At 43.2% G+C, this 21,640-nt stretch overlaps 1 protein-coding gene across 1 annotated transcript in view; it reads left to right on the top strand.

The window, feature by feature from the left end:
* LNPEP (leucyl and cystinyl aminopeptidase) overlaps positions 1-21,640 on the top strand; it is a 73,761-nt gene that overhangs the window by 51,123 nt on the left and 998 nt on the right. Inside the window, exons 11-17 of the mRNA XM_084833785.1 lie at positions 7,804-7,892; positions 11,156-11,339; positions 12,211-12,367; positions 13,336-13,520; positions 15,775-15,936; positions 17,224-17,364; positions 20,891-20,972. Of these exons, the coding sequence (XP_084689911.1) occupies positions 7,804-7,892; positions 11,156-11,339; positions 12,211-12,367; positions 13,336-13,520; positions 15,775-15,936; positions 17,224-17,364; positions 20,891-20,972 (1,000 nt within the window). The remainder of the gene's footprint in view (positions 1-7,803; positions 7,893-11,155; positions 11,340-12,210; positions 12,368-13,335; positions 13,521-15,774; positions 15,937-17,223; positions 17,365-20,890; positions 20,973-21,640) is intronic.

Raw genomic sequence — 21,640 nt, forward strand, 5'->3', positions numbered from 1 at the left:
CCGAGGGCTCCACAGTCTCTTTTCCTGGCCCAGAATGTAACAGGCTGCGAACCACTCGGAAATTCTCCGCTTGACAACACTGAGAAGATGCAATGCTGGTGGAAAACAACTGTCTCTTTGCCACCCTGACCGCCACAGAGTAGGCTCGATAATGGGCTCTTACCTATGTTCGGTCAGACTCAGCACGAGTTTTCCTCCACCTGCGTTCTAGCCATCTCCCGTCTTGCTTCATTGCCCTCAACTCAGGTGTATACCAAGGAGATGTTGAGGCTCTGCTCAGAGGGAGAGGGTGCTTGGGCGCAATCATGTCAACCGCCCGAGTCATCTCTGCATTCCACAGAGTGACCTGAGCTTCAACAGGAGCACAAGCCATACCAGCAGGAAAATCCCCCAGAGCCCTCTGGAATCCATTGGAGTCCATTAATCTCTGGGGGCAGACCATTTTAATAGGTCCCCCACCCTTGCAGAGGGGGATGGCTGTCAGGAGTCTAAACCTCAGCAGGAAGTGATCTGACCATGACAAAGGGACAGATGTTAATTCCTCCACTTTCAGATCACCATCATCCTGCCCAGTTGAGAAAACCAGATCAAGAGTGTGTCCTTTTATATGCGTTGGGCCAATGACATGTTGGGACAGCCCCATGGTTGTCATGGCGGCCATGAAGTCCTGACCCACCCCGGATACAGTGGCCTCAGCATGGAAGTTGAGATCCCCCAGGACCATCATCCTAGGGGTCCTCAACACCAAGTCCGAGACCACCTCTGTCAGCTCAGGCAGGGAGTCTGATGGGCAGCGGGGTGGGCGGTACACCAACAGAATCCCTAATCTGTCCTGGGTACCCAACACAAGGTATAAACATTCAAGATCTGTACTCGAATGGGCAGGAAGCCTAGAGAGGGAGATTGAATTCTTATAGACCACGGCAACCCCCCCTCCCCGACCTTCGAGTTGGAGTTGGTGCTGCACTGAGTACCCAGGAGGGCACAACTGGGAGAGAGTGACCCCTCCCAATTCCCCCACCCAGGTCTCAGTAATACATACCTGGTCAGCCCACTCATCCACAATCAAATCATGGATGAGGGAGATTTTATTTTGGGCCGACCTGGCATTCAGCAGCAGCACCACCAGGCCCGAGGGCAGACTGGTAAGGCTGCCAGGAACCATCAGGTTGGGGGAAGAACCAGAAGAGGGGACAGCTGTAAGGTGTCTAGCTCCTCTTCTCCTCAGCTGGCCTGTTAATCCCCCAACACCATACCTCCCCCTGCCCGTGACCACAGTTATAGTGGCACCTCCCCGACCCCCTGAGTTGCTCAATAGTCCTCCCAGGCACATACTAAAATGTTAGGATATAAAATGGTTTCTTGTATATGTTTATATATATATATTTATATATACACATATGTGTTCAACAGATGATTGTGCTTGCGTTTAGTATGAACCAGAGTTACTCCATGTTTGTACGCTAGGTCATCCTGTCTTGGCTCCACAGTCTTGTGAGAAACAGATTACAGCCTGTCAGCAGTTTCCCTGAGAATTGTTAGGAAAGATGAGTTCCTCCCCAGGCTGCAGGCTGATAACATTGTACTTTGTGCAGTAACTGAGTGTCAGAAGCTGGCAAGCGTCCACCCCGGTCCAGGGAGGGAACATTCAGTCCCTTTCCAGATAACAGACTGTGTGAATGCCTCCAAGTAATGCGGCTACTAGAGCATGGCTAGAATTCTTCCCTATATGTGACGTATTTCGCTGTATAAAAGCCCGCCCCACTGAACACTCGGGGCTCTCTGCCCTTTTGCTGACAGAGTGCCTTGCCGGCCATGCAATAAAGTGCTTTTAGATCCAGAAGTCTTACCCGTGTCTAGTGTGATCCATTGTCCGACTAGACAACGAACAAGGAGCGTGTTCCACTGACACAACGATTTGCGACCGCGGCAGGACTAATGGCAAATAGTTACTTAATCAGAGTTCAGTTCAGTACATCACTTTGCACACCTGTTTCTAGTAGGAGTTACAAAGTTCAAAAGTTTTTTAGTGACTGTGGTAGCGTCTGCCCTCCTGCAAGGGGATGCCTTTACCCTCATCCAGAAAACAGGCACACAATTTCTAACACATATCCAGACCTACAACACTTGGACATTTGAATAAAATCCATTTGCAGATGTAAAAACGGACCTCTGAGAGACCTCTATATCCTTCCGCAACCTTCCCAAGATGTCCTGCATTGTGGGACTGACAGGTGATGCAACAGAGACAGATGGCCTGACAGATGGCTTATCCTTCCTTACCGGCATGTGAAAAGGGATGAAGTGTTGGCCAAGAGAAAATGGAGTGACCTAGGCGCTACCAAGCGGCCGCCTAGGGAGCACCTTAGAGAGTCAGGGTGTAAAATACAACCTGTGTGACTCCACTTGGATTTTTTTGTTTGTTTGGGGGCTGAATCTTGGGCTATGCTGAGGTCCCAAAGAATAACAAGATATTTGTGCAGCAGCCTTTTGCAGCTGCATCAGCATGGGAATTTGAAAGGGGCACAACATCTTGCTCATATGTATGAGCTGCACGTTAAATAATAGTAATGAAAGATGGCAGGAGAACTGCTTTTTAACATATCTGAAATATATTTCTATTTTCAGTGGGGGTTCCTGCAGAAGTCATGAACTCTCTCTTTTCTTATAATTGACCGAAATCATGAACTACTCTAAAAGCATTTTGTGAATCAGTGAACAGTTTTTGATTTTAGAGCAATGAGCTCAGCTATTGAGCGGAGAGACTAGCTGATTCAAAACTCTCATAAGGAATTGTAACAGCATAGTCAGAAATACATCTGCACATGCTCAGAGATTAAACTTATACAGCAACAGCATAAACACAAGGAACAATTCAGTATATACTTGTATCAATGGAACAAAGCACACATTCTTAAGCAACTCACTAATTTGAACTTTCTAGTTTGGGGTACATCCTGACCCATACATGATTTGTGGTTATCAGTTCTACACACAAAGCAACACTTCTTACACTCTTGGTGCAACTCTCGCTTGACCTTCATTAGTTCACTATGCTTTGCAACATTTCTATCACACTCTGGTTTTCTACAAGCCTCTACTCTAGCTTTCTCCAACCTGGTCCCCTCTACACTTTCTGTCTACTTGCTTCTTACTGGTGACTTTCAGCAAAAGTTTACACTCACTTTAACCATATAAAAATCAGTGGGAAACAAACTGGAACTTTAAATTAGATGACTGTGACTGGCAACAACTATGGGACAAGCCTCCATATAAATCAATATCAGCTCGAACTAGAAAGATGTTACTGAAAATAGTTCATGAGTGGTATTTGACTCCAAGGTATCTCTCACTTATGACACACTCAACTTCTCCTAAGTGTTGGATGGGGTGCTAGGAGTCAGGAACCTACCAGCACATGTGGTGGGATTGTGCAGAAGTCCAACCATTCTGGCAGGCAGTGGCAGTAGAGACTGGCCATATCACAAACCAAAATATCCCGCATATGCCAAGTCTAGCAGTATTAAATTTGTATACAGTGGAGGCCAGTGATTTAAACAGTAAGGAGCTGATTACTCATTTATTTGTAGCTGCCAGATCCACGATAGCTAGGTTTTGGAAGGGATTCACCCAGGGATTAGATTATTGGTATGCCATGGTCTGGCAAATTGCCGTAATGGAAAAAATATTGCAGAAGTTGAAGGTGGCCAGGGGTCAAAACAAACACGATTCATTTTATGCGATATGGTTTGCTTTATCGCATATATGGATAGAACAGAACATCAACATTTGATTCCCTTGCACTATAAAACCCTATGGCTCTTATAAGAAATAAAATAGATGAAGAATAATTCTGAGTCTGATAAAATATCTAGTAGCACTGATAAGAATTACCTGCAACTTTTGTTTACCCATTAAAATGTAAGTGTATGGTAAGAAGATGTAATCCTGATGGAATTAGTTTTATTTTAGTTTTGATTTGGGTTTGGTTTGGTTTTACTTTGCATTGTTAATATTACTGAAATTCAGTAAAAATTGTAAAAAAGAAAGAAAAGAAATGGGGAACTGTATGCCATAAAATAAAAAGGAAGTCTTAAAATAGATACATTTTGTACATGCCAAGTGGCAAAAACAATGTGCAGGTGACTTGTGATTTCCCTCCCCCTTTTTCCTGTGTAACTTGAAGTTGGATTTGCTGATGTTCCCTGAAGAAAAATCTGTGTATCCCTCCTCATGTGTGTATCCCTCCTCATTATGCCAGGAGCCAAAACAAAATACTATAAACCAGGACTGGGCAGAAAATAGATCAGGATATAGTGGTACATCTCTGGGTGATTTGCAGTAGATTGGCAAGGATTCCCACCCCTCACCCTCTCAAAGTTAGGTTGCTGAAAAAACGGAGGGAAAACCAGGGCCCCATCTACACGAGCCTTTTACTCCAGGGCAGCTGCAAGTCCAGGTCCCTCAGGACAGATGACAGAGTCACCACTTCGCAGCCTTCCGTGGTTTTCTCCCGGAAAATGTAGATTTCCAAGGAGGCTTTTTGCTGCAATGTTTTTTGTTTGCTGCGGGTTTCCCCGCGGTTGCGAGCCATCTGTCTCTTCCCCAGACCGACTTCACATTTTGCAGTGGGCATTTTATCAGTGTGTATAGTGCTTACAAGACTGGAAAAGGTCAGTTTACATTCCAATTCCAAAGAAGGGCAACGCCAAAGAGTGTTCAAACTACCGCACCATTGCGCTTATTTCACATGCCAGCAAGGTGATGCTCAAAATCCTACAAGCTAGGCTTCAGCAGTATGCGAACCGAGAACTACCGGAAGTACAAGCTGGGTTTCGAAGAGGCAGAGGAACTAGAGATCAAATCGCCAACATTCGCTGCATCATGGAGAAAGCAAGAGAATTCCAGAAAAACGTCTATTTCTGCTTCATTGACTACGCTAAAGCCTTTGATTGTGTGGATCACAACAAACTGTGGCAAATTCTGAAAGTGATGGGAGTACCAGACCACCTTACCTGTCTCCTGAGAAACCTGTACAAGGGTCAAGAAGCAACAGTAAGAACCAGACATGGAACAACCGATTGGTTCAAAATTGGGAAAGGAGTACGACAAGGCTGCATATTGTCACCCTGCTTATTTAACTTATATGCAGAGTACATCATGAGAAATGCTGGGTTGGATGAATCAGAGGTCGGAATTAAGATTGCCGGGAGAATTATCAACAACCTCCGATATGCAGACGATACCACCCTAATGGCAGAAAGCGAAGAGGATCTCAAGAGCCTCTTGTTGAGGGTGAAAGAGGAGAGTGCAAAAGCTGGTTTGAAACTCAACATTAAAAAAACTAAGATCATGGCATCTGGCCCCATCACTTCCTGGCATATAGAAGGGGAAGAAATGGAAGCAGTGACAGATTTTACTTTCTTGGGCTCCAAGATCACCGCAGACGGTGACTGTAGCCATGAAATTAAAAGACGCTTGCTCCTTGGGAGGAAAGCTATGGCCAACCTAGACAGCATAGTAAGAAGCAGAGACATCACCTTGCCGACAAAGGTCCATCTAATCAAAGCTATGGTTTTCCCAGTAGTAATGTATGGCTGTGAGAGCTGGACTATAAGGAAGGCTGAGCGCCGAAGAATTGATGCTTTCGAACTGTGGTGCTGGAGAAGACTCTTACGAGTCCCCTGGACTGCAAGGAGGTCAAATCAGTCCATCCTAAAGGAAATCAACCCTGAGTGCTCATTGGAAGGACAGATACTGAAGCTGAAGCTCCAATATTTTGGCCACCTAATGCGAAGAGAAAACTCTCTGGAAAAGACCCTGATGCTGGGAAAGACTGAAGGCAAAAGGAGAAGGGGACGGCAGAGGATGAGATGGCTAGATAGCATCACGGATGCAATGAATATGAACTTGAGCACGCTCCGGGAGAGAGCGCAGGACAGGAAGGCCTGGCGTGCTATGGTCTATGGGGTCACGAAGAGTCGGACACGACTGAACGACTGAACAACAACATAGTGCTTACATCACGCTGTGATGCCCCTTTACTCCCCCCGTCCCTTCACAGCTGCGCAGTTACAGAGGCACAGATAGGTGTTTTCATGTATTTAATCACACTTTCGCACATTTTTGCAGCGTTGTATCTTCGCAGTGGTTGCTTTTGGACTCAGTGCCCAAGGCTGGGCGGTGGGGGAGACCAACCTCACTCCAGCCACCATTTCAGAATGATGGGTAGGCACATACCGCTCACGCGAACCATCTTGAGAGCCTCAGGCTGGGGCTGACAAACAGATGGTGTGGAAATGAAGGAGCACAGAACACCCACTTTTTATCTAACATGGGATGGAAAGATGCAACAGAACCCCTAAAATACAAAACAGCCACTGAAGTGTCTCACCCCCATGCTCACAGGACTGCACAGCTGCTCATTAAAGTATATTGGCAAAAAAGAGCGCACAGCAGAGTCAGTTAGGGAAGCCCGCAGTAAATCATATCCCAGCAGAGACTAATTCGAAGCTGAAATGCTGTGCAGTTGTGACGGGGTGAAGGGTGAAAGCGGTGCCATGTAGACGGGGCCCAGGAGTTGTTTTTGTGTGTGTGAAAAGACATGTGAGCTTTGTTCTGGTACCAATCCCAAATTCTTAGGCTGAGCGGACACTTACAGACACGCTGTTCCTTAATTCTTAGCATATGTCCGCCTGCCCACCTGAGTCAATATTTTGCACCTGGCTCTGGTTGGTGGACCTCGGAGTTTTAGTAAAAAAAACCCCCCAAGGTAGATCCTCAACCCTGCCCATCCCTCCTACAAGTTACACTTCTTCAGCCGACCATGTGAATTTGGCCTCATTGTCATTTATACAGGAGCAAATGGCTAGAGTGACCAACTCTAATCCATTGAGGAACAGCTGAGGTTACATGTGCATGTCCACTTTAGAAGCTAAAATCACACATGTTGGCTGTTTGGCAGGAAAGGGGAAGCAGCAGGGAACTGAATCCTAGTTGTGCACATGATAACGTATCCAGTCAGGGCTATGGGCTCAGAGCCCGCTTCCATGCATATAGTGCCCCTAGCTGAATTGAGGTGACTATGGCTTTTATGTAAAAGCACAGATGGTTGTTCCAGAAGAGGAATAAAATTAATGAAGCTCTCTTGAGCAGTGAAGCACTGAACTAAAGGGGGGCAATCTTTTTCCTTGCCTAAAATGCAGAGTAGCCTGAATGTTGCATAATACTGAGAATTTCTTAACACATGAGTGCTGATCTTGTTGATGGAATATTGATAATGCTTTGCATGGCTCTTAAAATAAATTCAACAATTTTCTTGTCCTATTCTATCTTTCTGCATATACTTGTAGTTGAGCATCAGCTGTGTGTGTGTGTGTGTGTGTATACCATAAAAACTAAAGCTCCTTGTACATTTATTGGTTTGTGTGGTGATATGATACATATTTATACAAAACTGATGTTCTTCTACAAAGCTCCTTTTATGGCCTCCATGAATGGAGGCAAATTGCATGGTGAGCCCATCAGCCATCACCACCATATTGCTGGGAACTGTCTTTCCTGGACTGTTCACATGTTTTGGTTTCATAGCCATGCGATAATGGCAGCGTTTACTCTGGGGATAAGAGCTTGGTTTTTATGATTGAACCCTTGATTGAGTCTCTTAATATAGTCTCTTAACATAGTCGTTAAAATATGAACAATTTGCATAGAAACATAAGACTAACAACTATTATACTACAGTTGCACACAAATTTGTAGAGTTTTACACACTTACACTGTGTAACCTTTCCCCCCTTCCAGTTATCAGTGGCATATACCGCTTTCTTACACCACCAGCAATGGCAGCCTATTCTTTGCTTCTTATACATATATACTGGACCAAAAATCAGGTATGTTTTTTTTTTAAGTCTTTTTTGTGTTTTGAAGGCTAGAAAGTGTTGTAGTAATGGCTGATTTCAGTTACCCTCACATAGTCGGCGTAAATTCATGTTCCACTCATAAGAAAGGTAAAATTTCTAGATGCCCTGATCAGCTATGCCTTAAAATAGTTGGTCATAGAACTGATTAGATGGGAGGTGACCTTGTTCTTCCTATAGGCATCTTGTTGGCCACTGTGGGGTATGGAATATCAGACTAGTCTCAACTGGGAGTATTCTTCTTATGTTCTAGCCCAGCATTCTGTTTCTAATGGTGGCCAGCCAGACACCTTTAGGTGCTTCCATGAAGGGTCATTCCAAGTTGTTTGCCCATGACCTCTGATATTTGAAAGGCTACAGCCTCTGTATGTTAATACTCCGTGCTCAGAGCTTGTAACTGCAATTAATAAATGTGGGTTTCTAAAAAGGGAAGAGCATATTCACTGATCTCAGAACTCATTTTAGGCCCTGAAGGCTGTTCAGTTACTTCATACAGTTGCAACACTTTTTCTGAATGGTTATAGAAACGGGGCATACCATTTTTTTTTTTACCATGCTTAGCAGTTCAATAACTATTTCTAGGCTTTGAACCTCTGGACTGCTATAGTTTCTGTAGTGACTAATTTCTGCAGTGTCTAACCAGCTAAATGGCTGTGTACAGAAATAGTTAATGGAGAGTAAGACTATGGAAGCATTGTGTATGTGAAAGCAACCTTTACTACCCCTCACAGAATAATTGTGGTCTACAAAAAAAATTGGTCCTGGATTTTAACAGAAGCAGTAATTAAATAATAATAAACCCTCTGTTCTTGTCCTCTTAATCTGCACACAGTTTGGCCAAAACCTTTATATATTCTAATTTCTAGATGCTCTTGATCTGAGTCGTGTTTCCTTATCGACTCATTTTTATGTAATACTGACTTTGCTCTTTATGGGAATGAGTATATGAACTGAATAGGTTGGAGCAAGAAAATCTAATTCTGTGTGTGTTTTACAGGTGGTCCTTGTATATGTTTGTGAGAACTTGGAAAGGCGGTGTCAGAAAAGGGTACCTGCTGTGGCCTTCATTAGCCTTGCAGTAGTATGATGGGTGCTTAGGATCCTGGGAATTATAGTTTCCCCAGAACTTTTAGGTAGTTAGTAATTGTACTTTCCAGAGGTCCTGGCACCCGGACGTATGCTCAGCAGCATCCCAGGTACCAGGACTGGTGAGAGTTGTCCTTTCTCAGGGCTCATGTGTTCTGACTGTGGACCCAGAAGCCCTGAGAAAACTATAATATCCTGCTATCTTACTTTCTGGGACTCAAAGCTTTGTGTGGGCATGGTGGGTTGATCCTGAGGAGGCTTGGGTTGGGGAAGCCTCAAGTCCTCCTCTCATTCCCCACTGGAGGAGGTGGCTCATCAGGGGGTATGGGGAAGTCTCATTATATTCCCAGTGCCATTGGGAGTGTGACAAGACCTGGAGCTCAGAACGAGTCCAAGCTTAAAACAAACTTTGTGGACCCATCACTAGTAGCTGTTGTTGTTGCTCTTGTTGTTGTTGCTCTTGTTGTTGTTGCTCTTGTTGTTGTTGCTCTTGTTGTTGTTGCTCTTGTTGTTGTTGCTCTTGTTGTTGTTGCTCTTTTTCTTTTAAATCAGGTTGTGATGTGAAAATACAAGCTGTTAATCTAAAATCAAGTAGTGGGTGATTTTAAGTCTGAAAGAGACTGCTGCGACCCTTTCAGCTTCTGCTCCTTTGTTTTAAGAGGAGTAGTTGCATGGCTTACTTTGATGTGTAGTCTAAATGTACCTTCTGTTTGCCTGGAGGTACATCCCTGGACATAGCAGACCTGCTTCATGGTAGAAATGGAGATTGAGTTTGTAATGGATAGCTTTCTGTAACCTGGCTCCTCTAAAATATAAAAAGGATGGGGCAATAGTGCCAACCACAGAGAGTCAAGTAATTCACTTCTGGACAGATACATTTTTATAATTGAAAACTGGTTTTGAAAGAAGATGAAAGCAGCATGTGTTAAAAAATATACATATACTACTGCCAAAATCTAGGCTGCTGCATAGTTGAGATGTTAAATATGCTAATGAAAAGCAGTAGACCTATTTTAAGGAGAAAGGGCTTAAAACGATGTGACCCCCAACACGTTCTGGAAAATGCACGCAACAAGGGTGGGATTTGATAGTTCTGTCAAATGTGCTGCTGGTAGGTAAGCTGACCATGAAATATATATTTGTTGTGGGATTAACTTTGAAAAGGTTTGCGGTAGGATGGGGGTATTTTGGGGGTATTTCCCCCCCTCATTTTATGTACTTTATGTGATGTGAAATCCAAGGCTGGATTGAGCACGTTAAAGTGCCTGTCAAATGGGCTAAGCTCTCTGCAGTTGTGTTGTTTCTGGCCCATGTATCCATTCAGCAAATAAATAAAACTTAGTGTGTCTTTCCTTCCCCTCTGTAGGTTGAGAGAGACTTTGATGATGGGAGGTCTCTCCAAATACTATTATTAATAGCCTGTCAACCTAGTGTTAACTTTGATAATTGTCTCTGTTTGTTGAGTCAATGCAATCCTTCATAGTTCACATGCACACATTGGGCATTGGCTGTTTTCCCAGTTCTTTCTCATGGGTGCTTGAGATGGCTACAGGTGGCAGGGCAATTTGCATAGGTGGCATGCTACTTTGAACATGGAGTGTAATGCAGAAAAGACACTTATTTGTTCAAGGAATATTTTCCATGCACAGTAGATTGTGCACTTGAGTGTTGACCTGGGATCTGGGAGGATGCCATGTGATCATGGTTTGTGATGCTGAAATGTGTTATATCTGTCACCAAGCAAATTTGACCTTTATTGCTACATTTGTTTTGGGGTCGCTTCATTCATAGGATGCCTATTGGTGTGGTTCCTGTCAGTCCACTTGGATGCTTTTTTGTGTGAAGGGTCATTCATGCACAACTTTGATGTAAATGATCCCATCAGCCTCATTTGAATTCCTTAGACAACTTCAGTTGATAGGATTTTCTGCAAGCCATTTGCATCCAACACGTGCTCTGTAGCTGTTGTATCCAACAGCTCTGTACTCTATAACCATTGGTTGGTTGCAACTGCTCCCACTTGCCTGGAAGTGAGATGGCTTCTTGCATGTTGCCAGTAATGAGTTATTGCCCTTATGAATGCTTAAAACTGAGCAAGGATTTTGAAAACTGAAGCAAACTAATGCTTTCTTCCTCCTTTTTCTGCCTAGGTGTCATTGATCTTCAAGGTGAAATAGAGTGGGTGAAGTTCAACGTAGACTCAAATGGTTACTATATTGTGCAATATGCTGAAGATGACTGGACTGCTCTAACTGAACTACTGAAGAAAAAGCCCACTGCTCTGAGCTCCAGAGACAGAGCCAATCTGATCCATAACATTTTCAATCTGGCAGGGTAATTCTTTAAAGTTAGGGCTGAACTTTGGTTTATTTTAATCAAATTAAAGTTTAAAAACAAAACTTCAAGGACATAAGGGAGAACAGGGCACGTATCTAAGCTGGATGATGTGTTAAATAATTATTTATCTTTTATCATTTCAGAAGTTCACTTGTCTTGCAGAACAAAGCTAAGCAAGTATGAAATTGCAAAAGCTCTAGCTTAGAATTGCTTTTGTTCATGGAGACAAATGACAGTGTGCAAGCAGGTAGCATCTAGCCCGGAGTGGTTCAATAGATCTTAACAGCACTTGGGACTTTGGGAGTTTATCGGTATAATATTCTAGTGAATCAGACCTGTCTATTCTGGAATTTTTTGGATCCCAGTAACAAATCCAATAATATGAATAAATAAAATGAAACTAGAATCCTTGCAAAACGTGACCAGGCTAGCATAAAAATCATTGCTAAAAGTCCTAAGTATGGTCCAAAGTGTATAACAATATGAAAAAAAAAATGGTCATGGTGGTAGATTTCAGAAAGCACTAATTATTTTCTATTTCATCGTAATATTTCAAAACAAAACCTTCAAGAAAATAGCTTCCCAAAGCATCACCTGTAGGCAAATTTCATTTATGCATCTCTTTTCTCCCCCACCTTTTTTAAAAAAAGATATAACAGTAGCATATTTTTCACAAATGGGACTGTCCCAAAATCAGTTTGGGACAAGATTTTTTTTTTTTTTTTTTACTTTTTAAGACCTGTCTGTTTGATTAATAGGAACTTGTATACTCTGCCACAAGACTGCACAGTTTAAGGACTTTTTAATATCAGGGTTACCGTATTGGTCAGATTGCTTGACCTTTTCTTGTTTTCGGATCCCCCTTTAGGCTAGGAAAAGAGCCTTTGGCCAAGGCTTTTGATCTGATTGACTATCTAGTGAAGGAAAACAGCACTGCTCCAGTCACACAAGCTTTGTACCAAATGAACCGTATCTTCAACCTAGTTGAAAAAAGGAGAATGTATAGTCTTTCATCCAGATTACTGGTAAGTTACTGAAAGTAGGTAGGTGATGACTATGAAAGCTAGAGAATTCATACTATGAATTCCTGAATCAAATTTGTTTTAATATTCTATCTGCTCTATTTTTGTTTATGAAGTGCTGTGTGTGTAATGATATCTGACTTAATTTATAGGCTGTGCCACTTAAAAGCATCTTGTAGTTTCTCCAGAGATGCAAAGGTCATTTGCTTGTAACTGCATCCCATGTATCTTGGATGCATAGAGATGGTTGCCCTGGGGAAAATAAAGGGTGAAGCAGATGGCTCCTTGCATTTTGTCAGGGGTCCTCCTAAAATTTGTAACTCGTCTATTCTAGTCATATGGTGAAGGAGGATAGTGCCTATAAAAGCTCATTCCCAGCAAACCAATTAATATCTGAGGTGCCCCAGCATTTGTGTTGCGTCTTTAGAGCAAATTCACCTTCAAATCGTATAATCATCCCAGAGTTCCATAAGAAACTGCAAATAAAAAACGTCTCTTGATACTGAGGAATGTGTGTCTCTAGCCAATCTCTCACTGTTTCATCACATGAGAACTCTGTGGTTAAAATCTGCTTTGATTTGCTTTTCTTGTTTGCAAAGTGGAGGTGGGTTAAAGGTTTCCGAGTACTTGTGTGAACAGTCTTGTATTCTCTCCAATATAATTCCTAGACATTAGATCTCTCCTTTTGACCAGTTGGACCTTTAAAAGCCCCACTTAGGCTCATTTTGGTGCCAGGTGAGATTCAGAATAAATAAGACAATGAGGAAATACTCTTCAGGCCATTCTTCTGGACCTTTAATGGAATTAAATGGGGGAGCTGCCAGGAATGAAGGATGAGTGGTTGGAGGTTTTGCACAAATGGATGTTTTGGAGCACTTTGGGGTTTATGAACTGCATCCTAACACAAGGCAATTAATTATAACAAGGTTTCAGCTATTGTTCAGTGGTAACTTTTACCTTCTGTTTTCTAGCATAAGATAGACAAACTATTTGGAGACAAGATTGGGCAGCAGACATGGACAAATGATGGGAGCCTCTCAGAGCAAGAGCTGCAATCAAGTCTCCTAACATTTGCCTGCTCCCATGATTTGAGAAACTGCAGAGAAACTGCATCCAAGCTGTTTAACAAATGGAAGGACTCCAATGAGACAGAAAGGTAAAACATAAGGGCTTTCCTTGGTTCAAGCTGCCTTTGTACCAGGGCATTAAGGAAATATTTTTCTATTGCTTGGTCACCACCAGAACAAGATGATGGTACTCTCACTTAAACCCCCCCCCCAAAAAAAATATTGGTATGTATATGGAAATGTTTTGTCGTCTTGCCTTTTCATTAGGTGAGAAATGTTACTGTACATATACACTCAGGCCATTTTGCACAGTCACTGCAGCCCACTGTGGCTTATTCATGCAGCTGCCTCCACATGCTTGGGGATAAAGGCTCCTTGATCCTATTGCAGCCAAACCTGAAGCAAGATGTTGCAGACTAATAAGGTTCAAGAGGATGACTTTGTCATGGGGTGATAAGAATTCTCGATCTTTACAGCCATCTTCCCCATCCCAAAGGAAGCCTAATTTACTAGTGGAAGCTGGTGGCTCCAATTTGGTGGGGCTGTGGGTCCTTTCTGGGTTTCAGTCAAAACCAACCAGAACTCTAAAGGAGCTGTCTGCAATGCTGAACCCTATGGGTTCAGCACCCTTTTTAGCTCCTTTAGAGTTCTGACTGGTCCTGACTGAAATCCAGAATGGATTTACAGCTACACCAAAATTGGAGTCACCAGCCTCCATTGCTATCTACTTAGCTTTCCAGCTTCTTCAAAGTTGGCAAACCCTCGAGTTCTTTGTTTACACCACAAAGAATCTTTCTCCAAGATCTGTCTCATAGCTCAATGTATTTATTTATTACGTTTATTAATTGCCCATCTGGCTGGTCACCCAGCCACTCTGGGCGATGTACAAGCATAACCCACCCCAAATGCCTGCCTGAACAACCACGTTTTTAATGCACGGCGGAAGCTCATGGCGGAGTTCCCTAGGGAGGGAGTTCCACAGAGTGGGGGCCACCACAGAAAAGGCCCTCTCCCTCGTCCCCACCCGTCTAGTTGTCCTGGCTGATGGGACACAGAGAAGGCCATCCGAGGCTGATCTTGTTAAGCAGCCTGTCTGGTGTTGCTGTAGGCTGGGCTGGAACCATATAGGGTTTTAAAGGTCAAAACCAACACCTTGAATTTGGCCCGGAAAACAACTGGTAACCAGTGCAACTCCTTCAGCACTGGAATGATGTGATCTCACCGGCAGCTGCCTTTAATCAGGTGAGCTGCCACGTTCTGTACCAGCTGCAGCTTCCGAACCGTCTTCAAGGGTAACCCTATGTAGAGCGCATTACAGTAGTCTAAATGAGAGGAGACCAGGGCATGTACTACTGATGGGAGCAGATGGTCGGGAAGGAAGGGGCGCAGCCGCCGTATCAGATGGAGCTGATACAGCGCTGTCTGGCTCACAGCTGACACCTGAGCCTCCATGGACAGCTGGGAGTCCAAAATGACCCCCAGGCTGCGGACCTGGTCTTTTCTTGTTATGGGTGGGGGTGGGTGGGGAGGCTGTCAGACCACATCTCCTAAAACTAGTAAAGCTTCACCCTGGCTAGAAGGTGTAGTAAGATAATTCTGTTCTTGCTTTTAGAGACCTGTAGGGTGGAATTGTCTAGCTCTGTTCACCTTGCACTGGTTTACTTGCACTACAGTGCTACAGCGAAGGATGGGATCAGACTGCCCATCAATCCAATACTTGAATTACTTAATTAACAGTTACAGTTGTTTTCTGTGGCCACCAGAGCTTAATCCTTCATCTTCTTGAACCCTTGCCTGAATACACATAGCTATCAGGTTTGTTGTGAGCACTTGAAAAGCAAGCATGGGTTGGCTCCCTGCCTGGGGTGAGTGGCCCTGAATATCTGCTATCTGGTGGCAGTTGCTCAAAGTGGCATTTGTGGTGGCATGCCAAGAGCGGCATCTTGCATATGGTTGCAGTTGCTCATGATTGGCTCAGTATGGGCCAGAAGCCAACCCATGCAGGCTTTTCAGGCACCAGCTGTGTACCCTAATGGAAATGCAAGTCAGCCCTCACTGTGCGCTGAACCAGTGTGGGCTTTGGTGTCGTTTTTCTTGTTTTCCATTTTGCACAATAAATTGTAACTTTTAGTACTTTATATAGGTTTTTTGGTTCCTAATTATCAAGTTTCTGAGAGGTCTCACAATGTGAATTTGTGTGTCCTACAAATTACTCTATCAGGTTAAGGACTCTGCTGAGGAGAATTATCATTCATACTGTTTTAGCTAATGCTTTGATGTGGCTGTTCTTTTTAGATTGTTCTCATAAAGGTTTGCTCATGCTCTCTCTCTTTTTCTCTGTAGCCTGCCAACAGATGTTATGAAGATCATATTCACAGCTGGAGCAAAAACTGAAGTTGGCTGGGACTTCCTTTTAAGCATGTATAACGCTTCAGTTTCTGAACCAGAAAAGCTCAAAATCCTTGAAGCACTGGCCAGCACAGATAATGTTAGAAAACTGATCTGGTATGAAGCCCCTCCCCTCCTCACCCCCCAAAAGAAGATCCTAAGATTTGCCAGCCGTTCACTTTTACTTTCCTAATTATGACCAGCTTTGGTTTAATCAATTGTTTACTTCTGATTGTTGCCAATTTCTGTATGTCACTATAAAAGGGAGCCAGGAAAATATGTGAACATTTAAAATGCCTTCTCTTTTGTCCTTTTACACTAGGGAGAGAGAGAGCTTCATACACTGACATTAAGGTTAATGAGTGGATGTTTTGCCTCAGCAACATCTGAATCCAGGGGAATACTTTCTCTCTCCTTATTTATAGACATGTGTTCTCAGCTTCAGAATTTACACTTTCTCATGCCATGCTTCCTTGTAATTAGAATACATAAAATTAGATAGCTACAAACAAATTTGGGGTTTAAAAAATTAAGCTTCTAGTCCTCAGTTGCAAAGTAGCTATAAGGAAACCTTAGCTAAACGTATACCAATTTAGGAGGCTTTTCAAGTAGAGGGTGGTGCTACTTTAGTTTCTTTCTAATCTTAATGAACAGGCAGGTGGTCCTTGCATGTATAAACATGCACATTTGGAGGTGATGGCACTAATTGCCCCTGCCCCCTCACCACACCCAACCTCCATACATTGGAGGTCCTGACTGCTCAGAGGCCTGTGCATGTGTATAGGCTATGTATGAGTACAGAGCCCAAGCATGTTGGGGTGTATTTAGGTAGGCCATGTGAAAGTCAGGTAAAGGGACAGACCCAATGGCTTAATCCCCACCCCCCACCCCCCGGACGTTGCTTCTGCATACATTTGAATATGCATATTCTTCAACAATCAGTCTGAAAAGAAAACAGGGAGAAATCATTCTAAATTGGGGTGAGGGGAACCAAAAGCACTTGTACAAGTTGAATAAATAATGCAAACTAAAACCATCTATACAGATGCTTATTTGGAAAATGAAAATCTGCTATGGCCATGTGTTTTTGCTGTAGAATTCCATGCACCTTATGTGTAACTTGGGCTGCAGTGGGATTGACTTGTTCAGGGCTTGAAACTGGAACATAGTACAGTCTATTTCAGGGTTCCATGTAGGTTTTTTCTCAAGTCCTCTAAATTTTGACCTGTGAATGGCAATCCATCTAACACAAAAGACTAATGAGCACTTTTTCAAGTTAGGGCCTGAGGTGTTATACCTGGTATTTGTAAATATTCCTGGATTATTATTGTCTAGTTCAGATGGCTCATGATGCGAATCTCTGAAAAGTATGTGTCTGTGAGCTGTCTTTGTTTTCTTTCATAGGTTAATGCAAACAAGCCTGGAAGGAGACATCATCAGATCACAGGATCTCCCAACTCTTATAAAAACAGCCAGTCAGAATTTGCCTGGACACCTACTGGCATGGGACTTTGTCAAAGAGAATTGGGGTCAGCTTATAAAGAAGTAAGGCTTTTCTTAAGTTTTCATAATAAAGTCTGTGTTTACCCCCTTTCTCTCCCCCTACATAAATCAGCTGCGGAGATATTCCTGCTATAGAATCATAGAATAGTAGGGTTGGAAGGGGCCTACAAGGCCATCGAGTCCAACCCCCTGCTCAGTGCAGGAATCCAAGTCAGAGCATCCCTGACAAATGGCTGTCCAGCCTCGTCTTGAAGGCCTCCAGTGTGGGAGAGCCCACCACCTCCCCAGGTAATTGGTTCCATTGTCGTATTGCTCTTACAGTCAGGAAGTTTTTCCTGATGTTCAGCCGGAATCTGGCTTCCTGTAACTTGAGCCCATTATTCCGTGTCCTGCACTCTGGGATGATCAAGAAGATATCCTGGCCTTCCTCTCTGTGACAACCTTTCAAGTACTTGAAGAGTGCTATCATATCTCCCCTCAGTCTTCTCTTCTCAAGGCTAAACATGCCCAGTTCTTTCCGTCTCTCTTCATAGGGCTTTGTTTCCAGTCCCCTGATCATCTTTGTTGCCCTCCTCTGAACCGTCTCCAGTTTGTCTGCATCCTTCTTAAAGTGTGGTGCCCAGAACTGGACACAGTACTCCAGATGAGGCCTAACCAGTGCTGAGTAGAGGGGAACTAGTACTTCCCGGGATTTGGAAGCGATGCTTCTATGAATGCAGCCCAAAAGAGCATTTGCCTTTTTTGCAGCCACATCACATTGTTGGCTCATATTCAGCTTGTGATCGACAACAATTCCAAGATCCTTCTCGCTTGTAGTGTGGTTGAGCCACGTATCCCCCATCTTGTAACTGTGCATTTGGTTTCTTTTTCCTAGGTGCAGAACTTGGCATTTATCCCTATTAAATGTCATTCTGTTGTTTTCTGCCCAGCGCTCCAGTCTATCCAGATCACTTTGAATTTTGTTTCTGTCTTCCAAAGTATTAGCTATCCCTCCCAATTTTGTGTCATCTTCAAATTTGATCAGCATTCCCTGCACCTCCTCCTCCAAGTCATTAATAAAAATGTTGAAGAGCACTGGGCCCAGGACTGAGCCCTGCGGTACCCCACTCGTTACCTCTCCCCAGTTTGAGAAGGTCCCATGGAGAAGCACTCTTTGAGTCCGATTCTGTAGCCAACTGTGGATCCACCGGATTGTTGTTTCATCTAGCCCACTTGGAGCTAGTTTGCTCATCAGGAGATCATGGGGCACTTTGTCGAAAGCTTTGCTGAAGTCGAGGTATATGCTGTCTACAGCATTCCCACGGTCTACAAGGGAGGTGACTTGATCAAAAAATGAGATCAGATTTGTCTGGCAGGACTTGTTTTTGACAAATCATGTTGGCTTCGAGTAATCACGGCATTGTTGTCAAGGTGCTTTCAGATGGATTGCTTGATCATCTGCTCCAGAATTTTCCCAGGGATTGATGTCAGACTGACTGGTCTGTAGTTCCCAAGTTCCTCCTTTTTACCCTTTTTGAAGATAGGGACAACATTAGCCCTCCTCCAGTCATCTGGCACTTCCCCCATCCTCCATGATTTCTCAAAGAGAATAGACAGCGGTTCTGAGAGTTCTTCTGTCAGTTCCTTTATGACTCTAGGATGCAGTTCATCTGGCCCTGGAGATTTGAACTCATTCAAAGTAATGAGGTGTTCCTTGACCATATGCCTGTCAATCTCAAGCTGCAATCCTGCCCCTTCAGCCTGTATTTCGCCTTTGCCAGGGGGGTCATAGACCCTCTTTTGGGAGAAGACTGAGCCAAAGTAGGAATTGAGCACCTCTGCCTTTTCTTTGTCATCTGTTATCGTTTTGCCATCCTTATTTAATAGCTGAACAACCATTTCTTTCCTCTGTCTTTTACTATGCGTGTAGCTGAAGAAAGCCTTTTTGTTGTTTTTAGCATCCCTCGCTAACCTCAGCTCATTCTCAGCTTCAGCCTTCCTGACGCCATCCCTGCAATTCTGTGCTATCTGCCTGTACTCTTCCTTTGTTACTTGGCCTTCTTTCCACTTCCTATATGTGTCCTTTTTTGTTTTCAGGTCATCCCTAAGCTTTTTGTGAAGCCACATTGGCTTCTTCTGTTGTCTTCCACCTTTTCTTCTTGTTGGAATTGCTTGTGATTGTGCCTTGAGAATTTCCTTTTTTAAAAGCTCCCACCCATCTTGGACTCCTTTTCGCGCTAGCATCGCTTGCCATGGGACCTTACTGATCATTGTTCTGAGTTTATGAAAATCAGCTTTCCTAAAATCCAGGGTACGCGTTTGACTACACTTGGCTTTTGCTTCCCTTAGAACCAAGAACTCAAGTACAACATGGTTGCTTTCCCCCAGAGTTCCTGTAACTGCTACTTTATCCACTAAGTCATCTCTGTTGGTTAAGATCAAGTCAAGGATAGCCGATCCTCTAGTTCCTTCCTCTACTTTCTGTAGGAGGAAGTTATCCGCCACACAAGTCAGGAATTTCCTGGAGGGGCCATGTTTTGCAGAATTTGTCTCCCAACAAATATCGGGGAAATTGAAGTCCCCCATTATTACTACATCATGCTTCCTTAAAACATTGGCTATTTGCTTTTCAAAAGTTTCATCCTTGTCTTCTCCTTGATTGGGTGGCCGGTAGTAGACTCCGACCACCAGGTTCCTTTTATTCTTTGCTCCATTTATTTCAACCCAGATGCTCTCGATGGGGCTACCAAGCTCCTCCTCCTGTATTTCTGTGCAGAGATATGTATTTTTCACATATAGTGCAACCCCACCTCCCTTTCTGTTCCTCCTGTTCTTTTTGAACAAGATATATCCTTCAATTGCTGTATTCCAGTCATGACAGTCATCCCACCAAGTCTCAGTTATACCTATCAGGTCATAATTTCCCTCTTGTATTAAGAGTTCAAGTTCGTTCTGTTTGTTTCCCATACTCTGGGCATTAGTATAGAGACATCGAAGACCATGTGCTTAAGTAAAGTACTAGTAAAGCATCCTGGTACTAGTAAAGCATCCTGTTTAGGTCTTGTGCTTGTTCCTTGGATCTTTCAGTTTGCCCTTTTTACTCTACAGAATTAACACCTACACCAGGAAAGACTTCAGCACTACAACGTTTCCAATGTGGAGACCCTCTGGGTCGCTGAAGCTGTAGTTATTGCAAAATATGACGACTTGCCAAAAGCGCATTACACTGGTTCTTGAGAGCCTTTAAATCCTTTAGTTTTCGAGGCACAATTCACCTGTTTTGTTGTGACCTGTAAAACACATGAAGAGGAGTTATCAGAAGATCCTCTCTAGCTTGATATTCCCTGTGTTCTGGAGTCGTGAAAAATACTGAGCATATCCCAGAGGCCCTGTAAAGGCAGTCTATTTTATGTGATTGGTATTTTAGCAATCCAGGATAAGCAAATTGATCTGAATGCTGATTTTTTTTTATTTAAAACACATTAAATAGTGTAATTCACCATGAGTCCTTAAAATGGTCCTGGTATTAATTTAATTAAATATGCTTTGAATAAATGCTTTGGTCTTCATTCATTCTCCTACACTGCAGGTTTCACCGTGGATCATACACCATCCAAAATATTGTGTTTTCGACAACTTGTCAGTTCTCAACACCAGAACATCTGCTTGAGGTTTGTTGTATAAAGTGTTGCAGAGAAAAATATGGTCATTGACATAATAAGGCATGCAGATATTACAGTACCCCAGGGTTCTGGAGAACTGTGACTTTATCATTTATAAGCAGTGTGCTTGAACAAACCATAGCTTATGACTCTGGCTGGTTTGGGGAGAGACAAGACAGAATCCCTGGTTCAGACTTCACAATAAACAAACCTCAGATGGAGGGTCTGTAGTTTGTTTAACCACTTGCAGGAGGACCCAAATGGGAGCAATCAGATAGCGTACAGCAGCATGCTGCTCATTACTAATAAGCCAGGGTTCTGGAGAGTCCTGGCTTATTGTGACGTGCAAACATGGGCAGTATGTGATAGAGACCAAGATTATGTGCTATGTAGTGCTGCACTGTCTACTAGCTTTAACAGACGTGTATTTTTGGTAGACAGTAATGTGGAAGATATCTTCTGAAATTTGAGAAACTACTGCTCATAACTCACTATATTTTTTGTGCGATTAAAAGCAGTTATTTCAGTTCTTAAATATTGTGAAATAGTCTGTAAATAGGACTGAACTATAAATCTGCAAATTGTTACAATCTAAATGATGGTTCCCTTCCCCATCACCCCCTCCTAACTTGCAGATTTATGTAACATCCTGTTAGGCCACCTTTGGATGCATAGAA

This window comes from Heloderma suspectum, chromosome 2 (genome assembly GCF_057233095.1).
Source record: "Heloderma suspectum isolate Gila_16-S chromosome 2, 16-S_ref, whole genome shotgun sequence".
Taxonomy (NCBI): Eukaryota; Metazoa; Chordata; class Lepidosauria; order Squamata; family Helodermatidae; genus Heloderma; species Heloderma suspectum.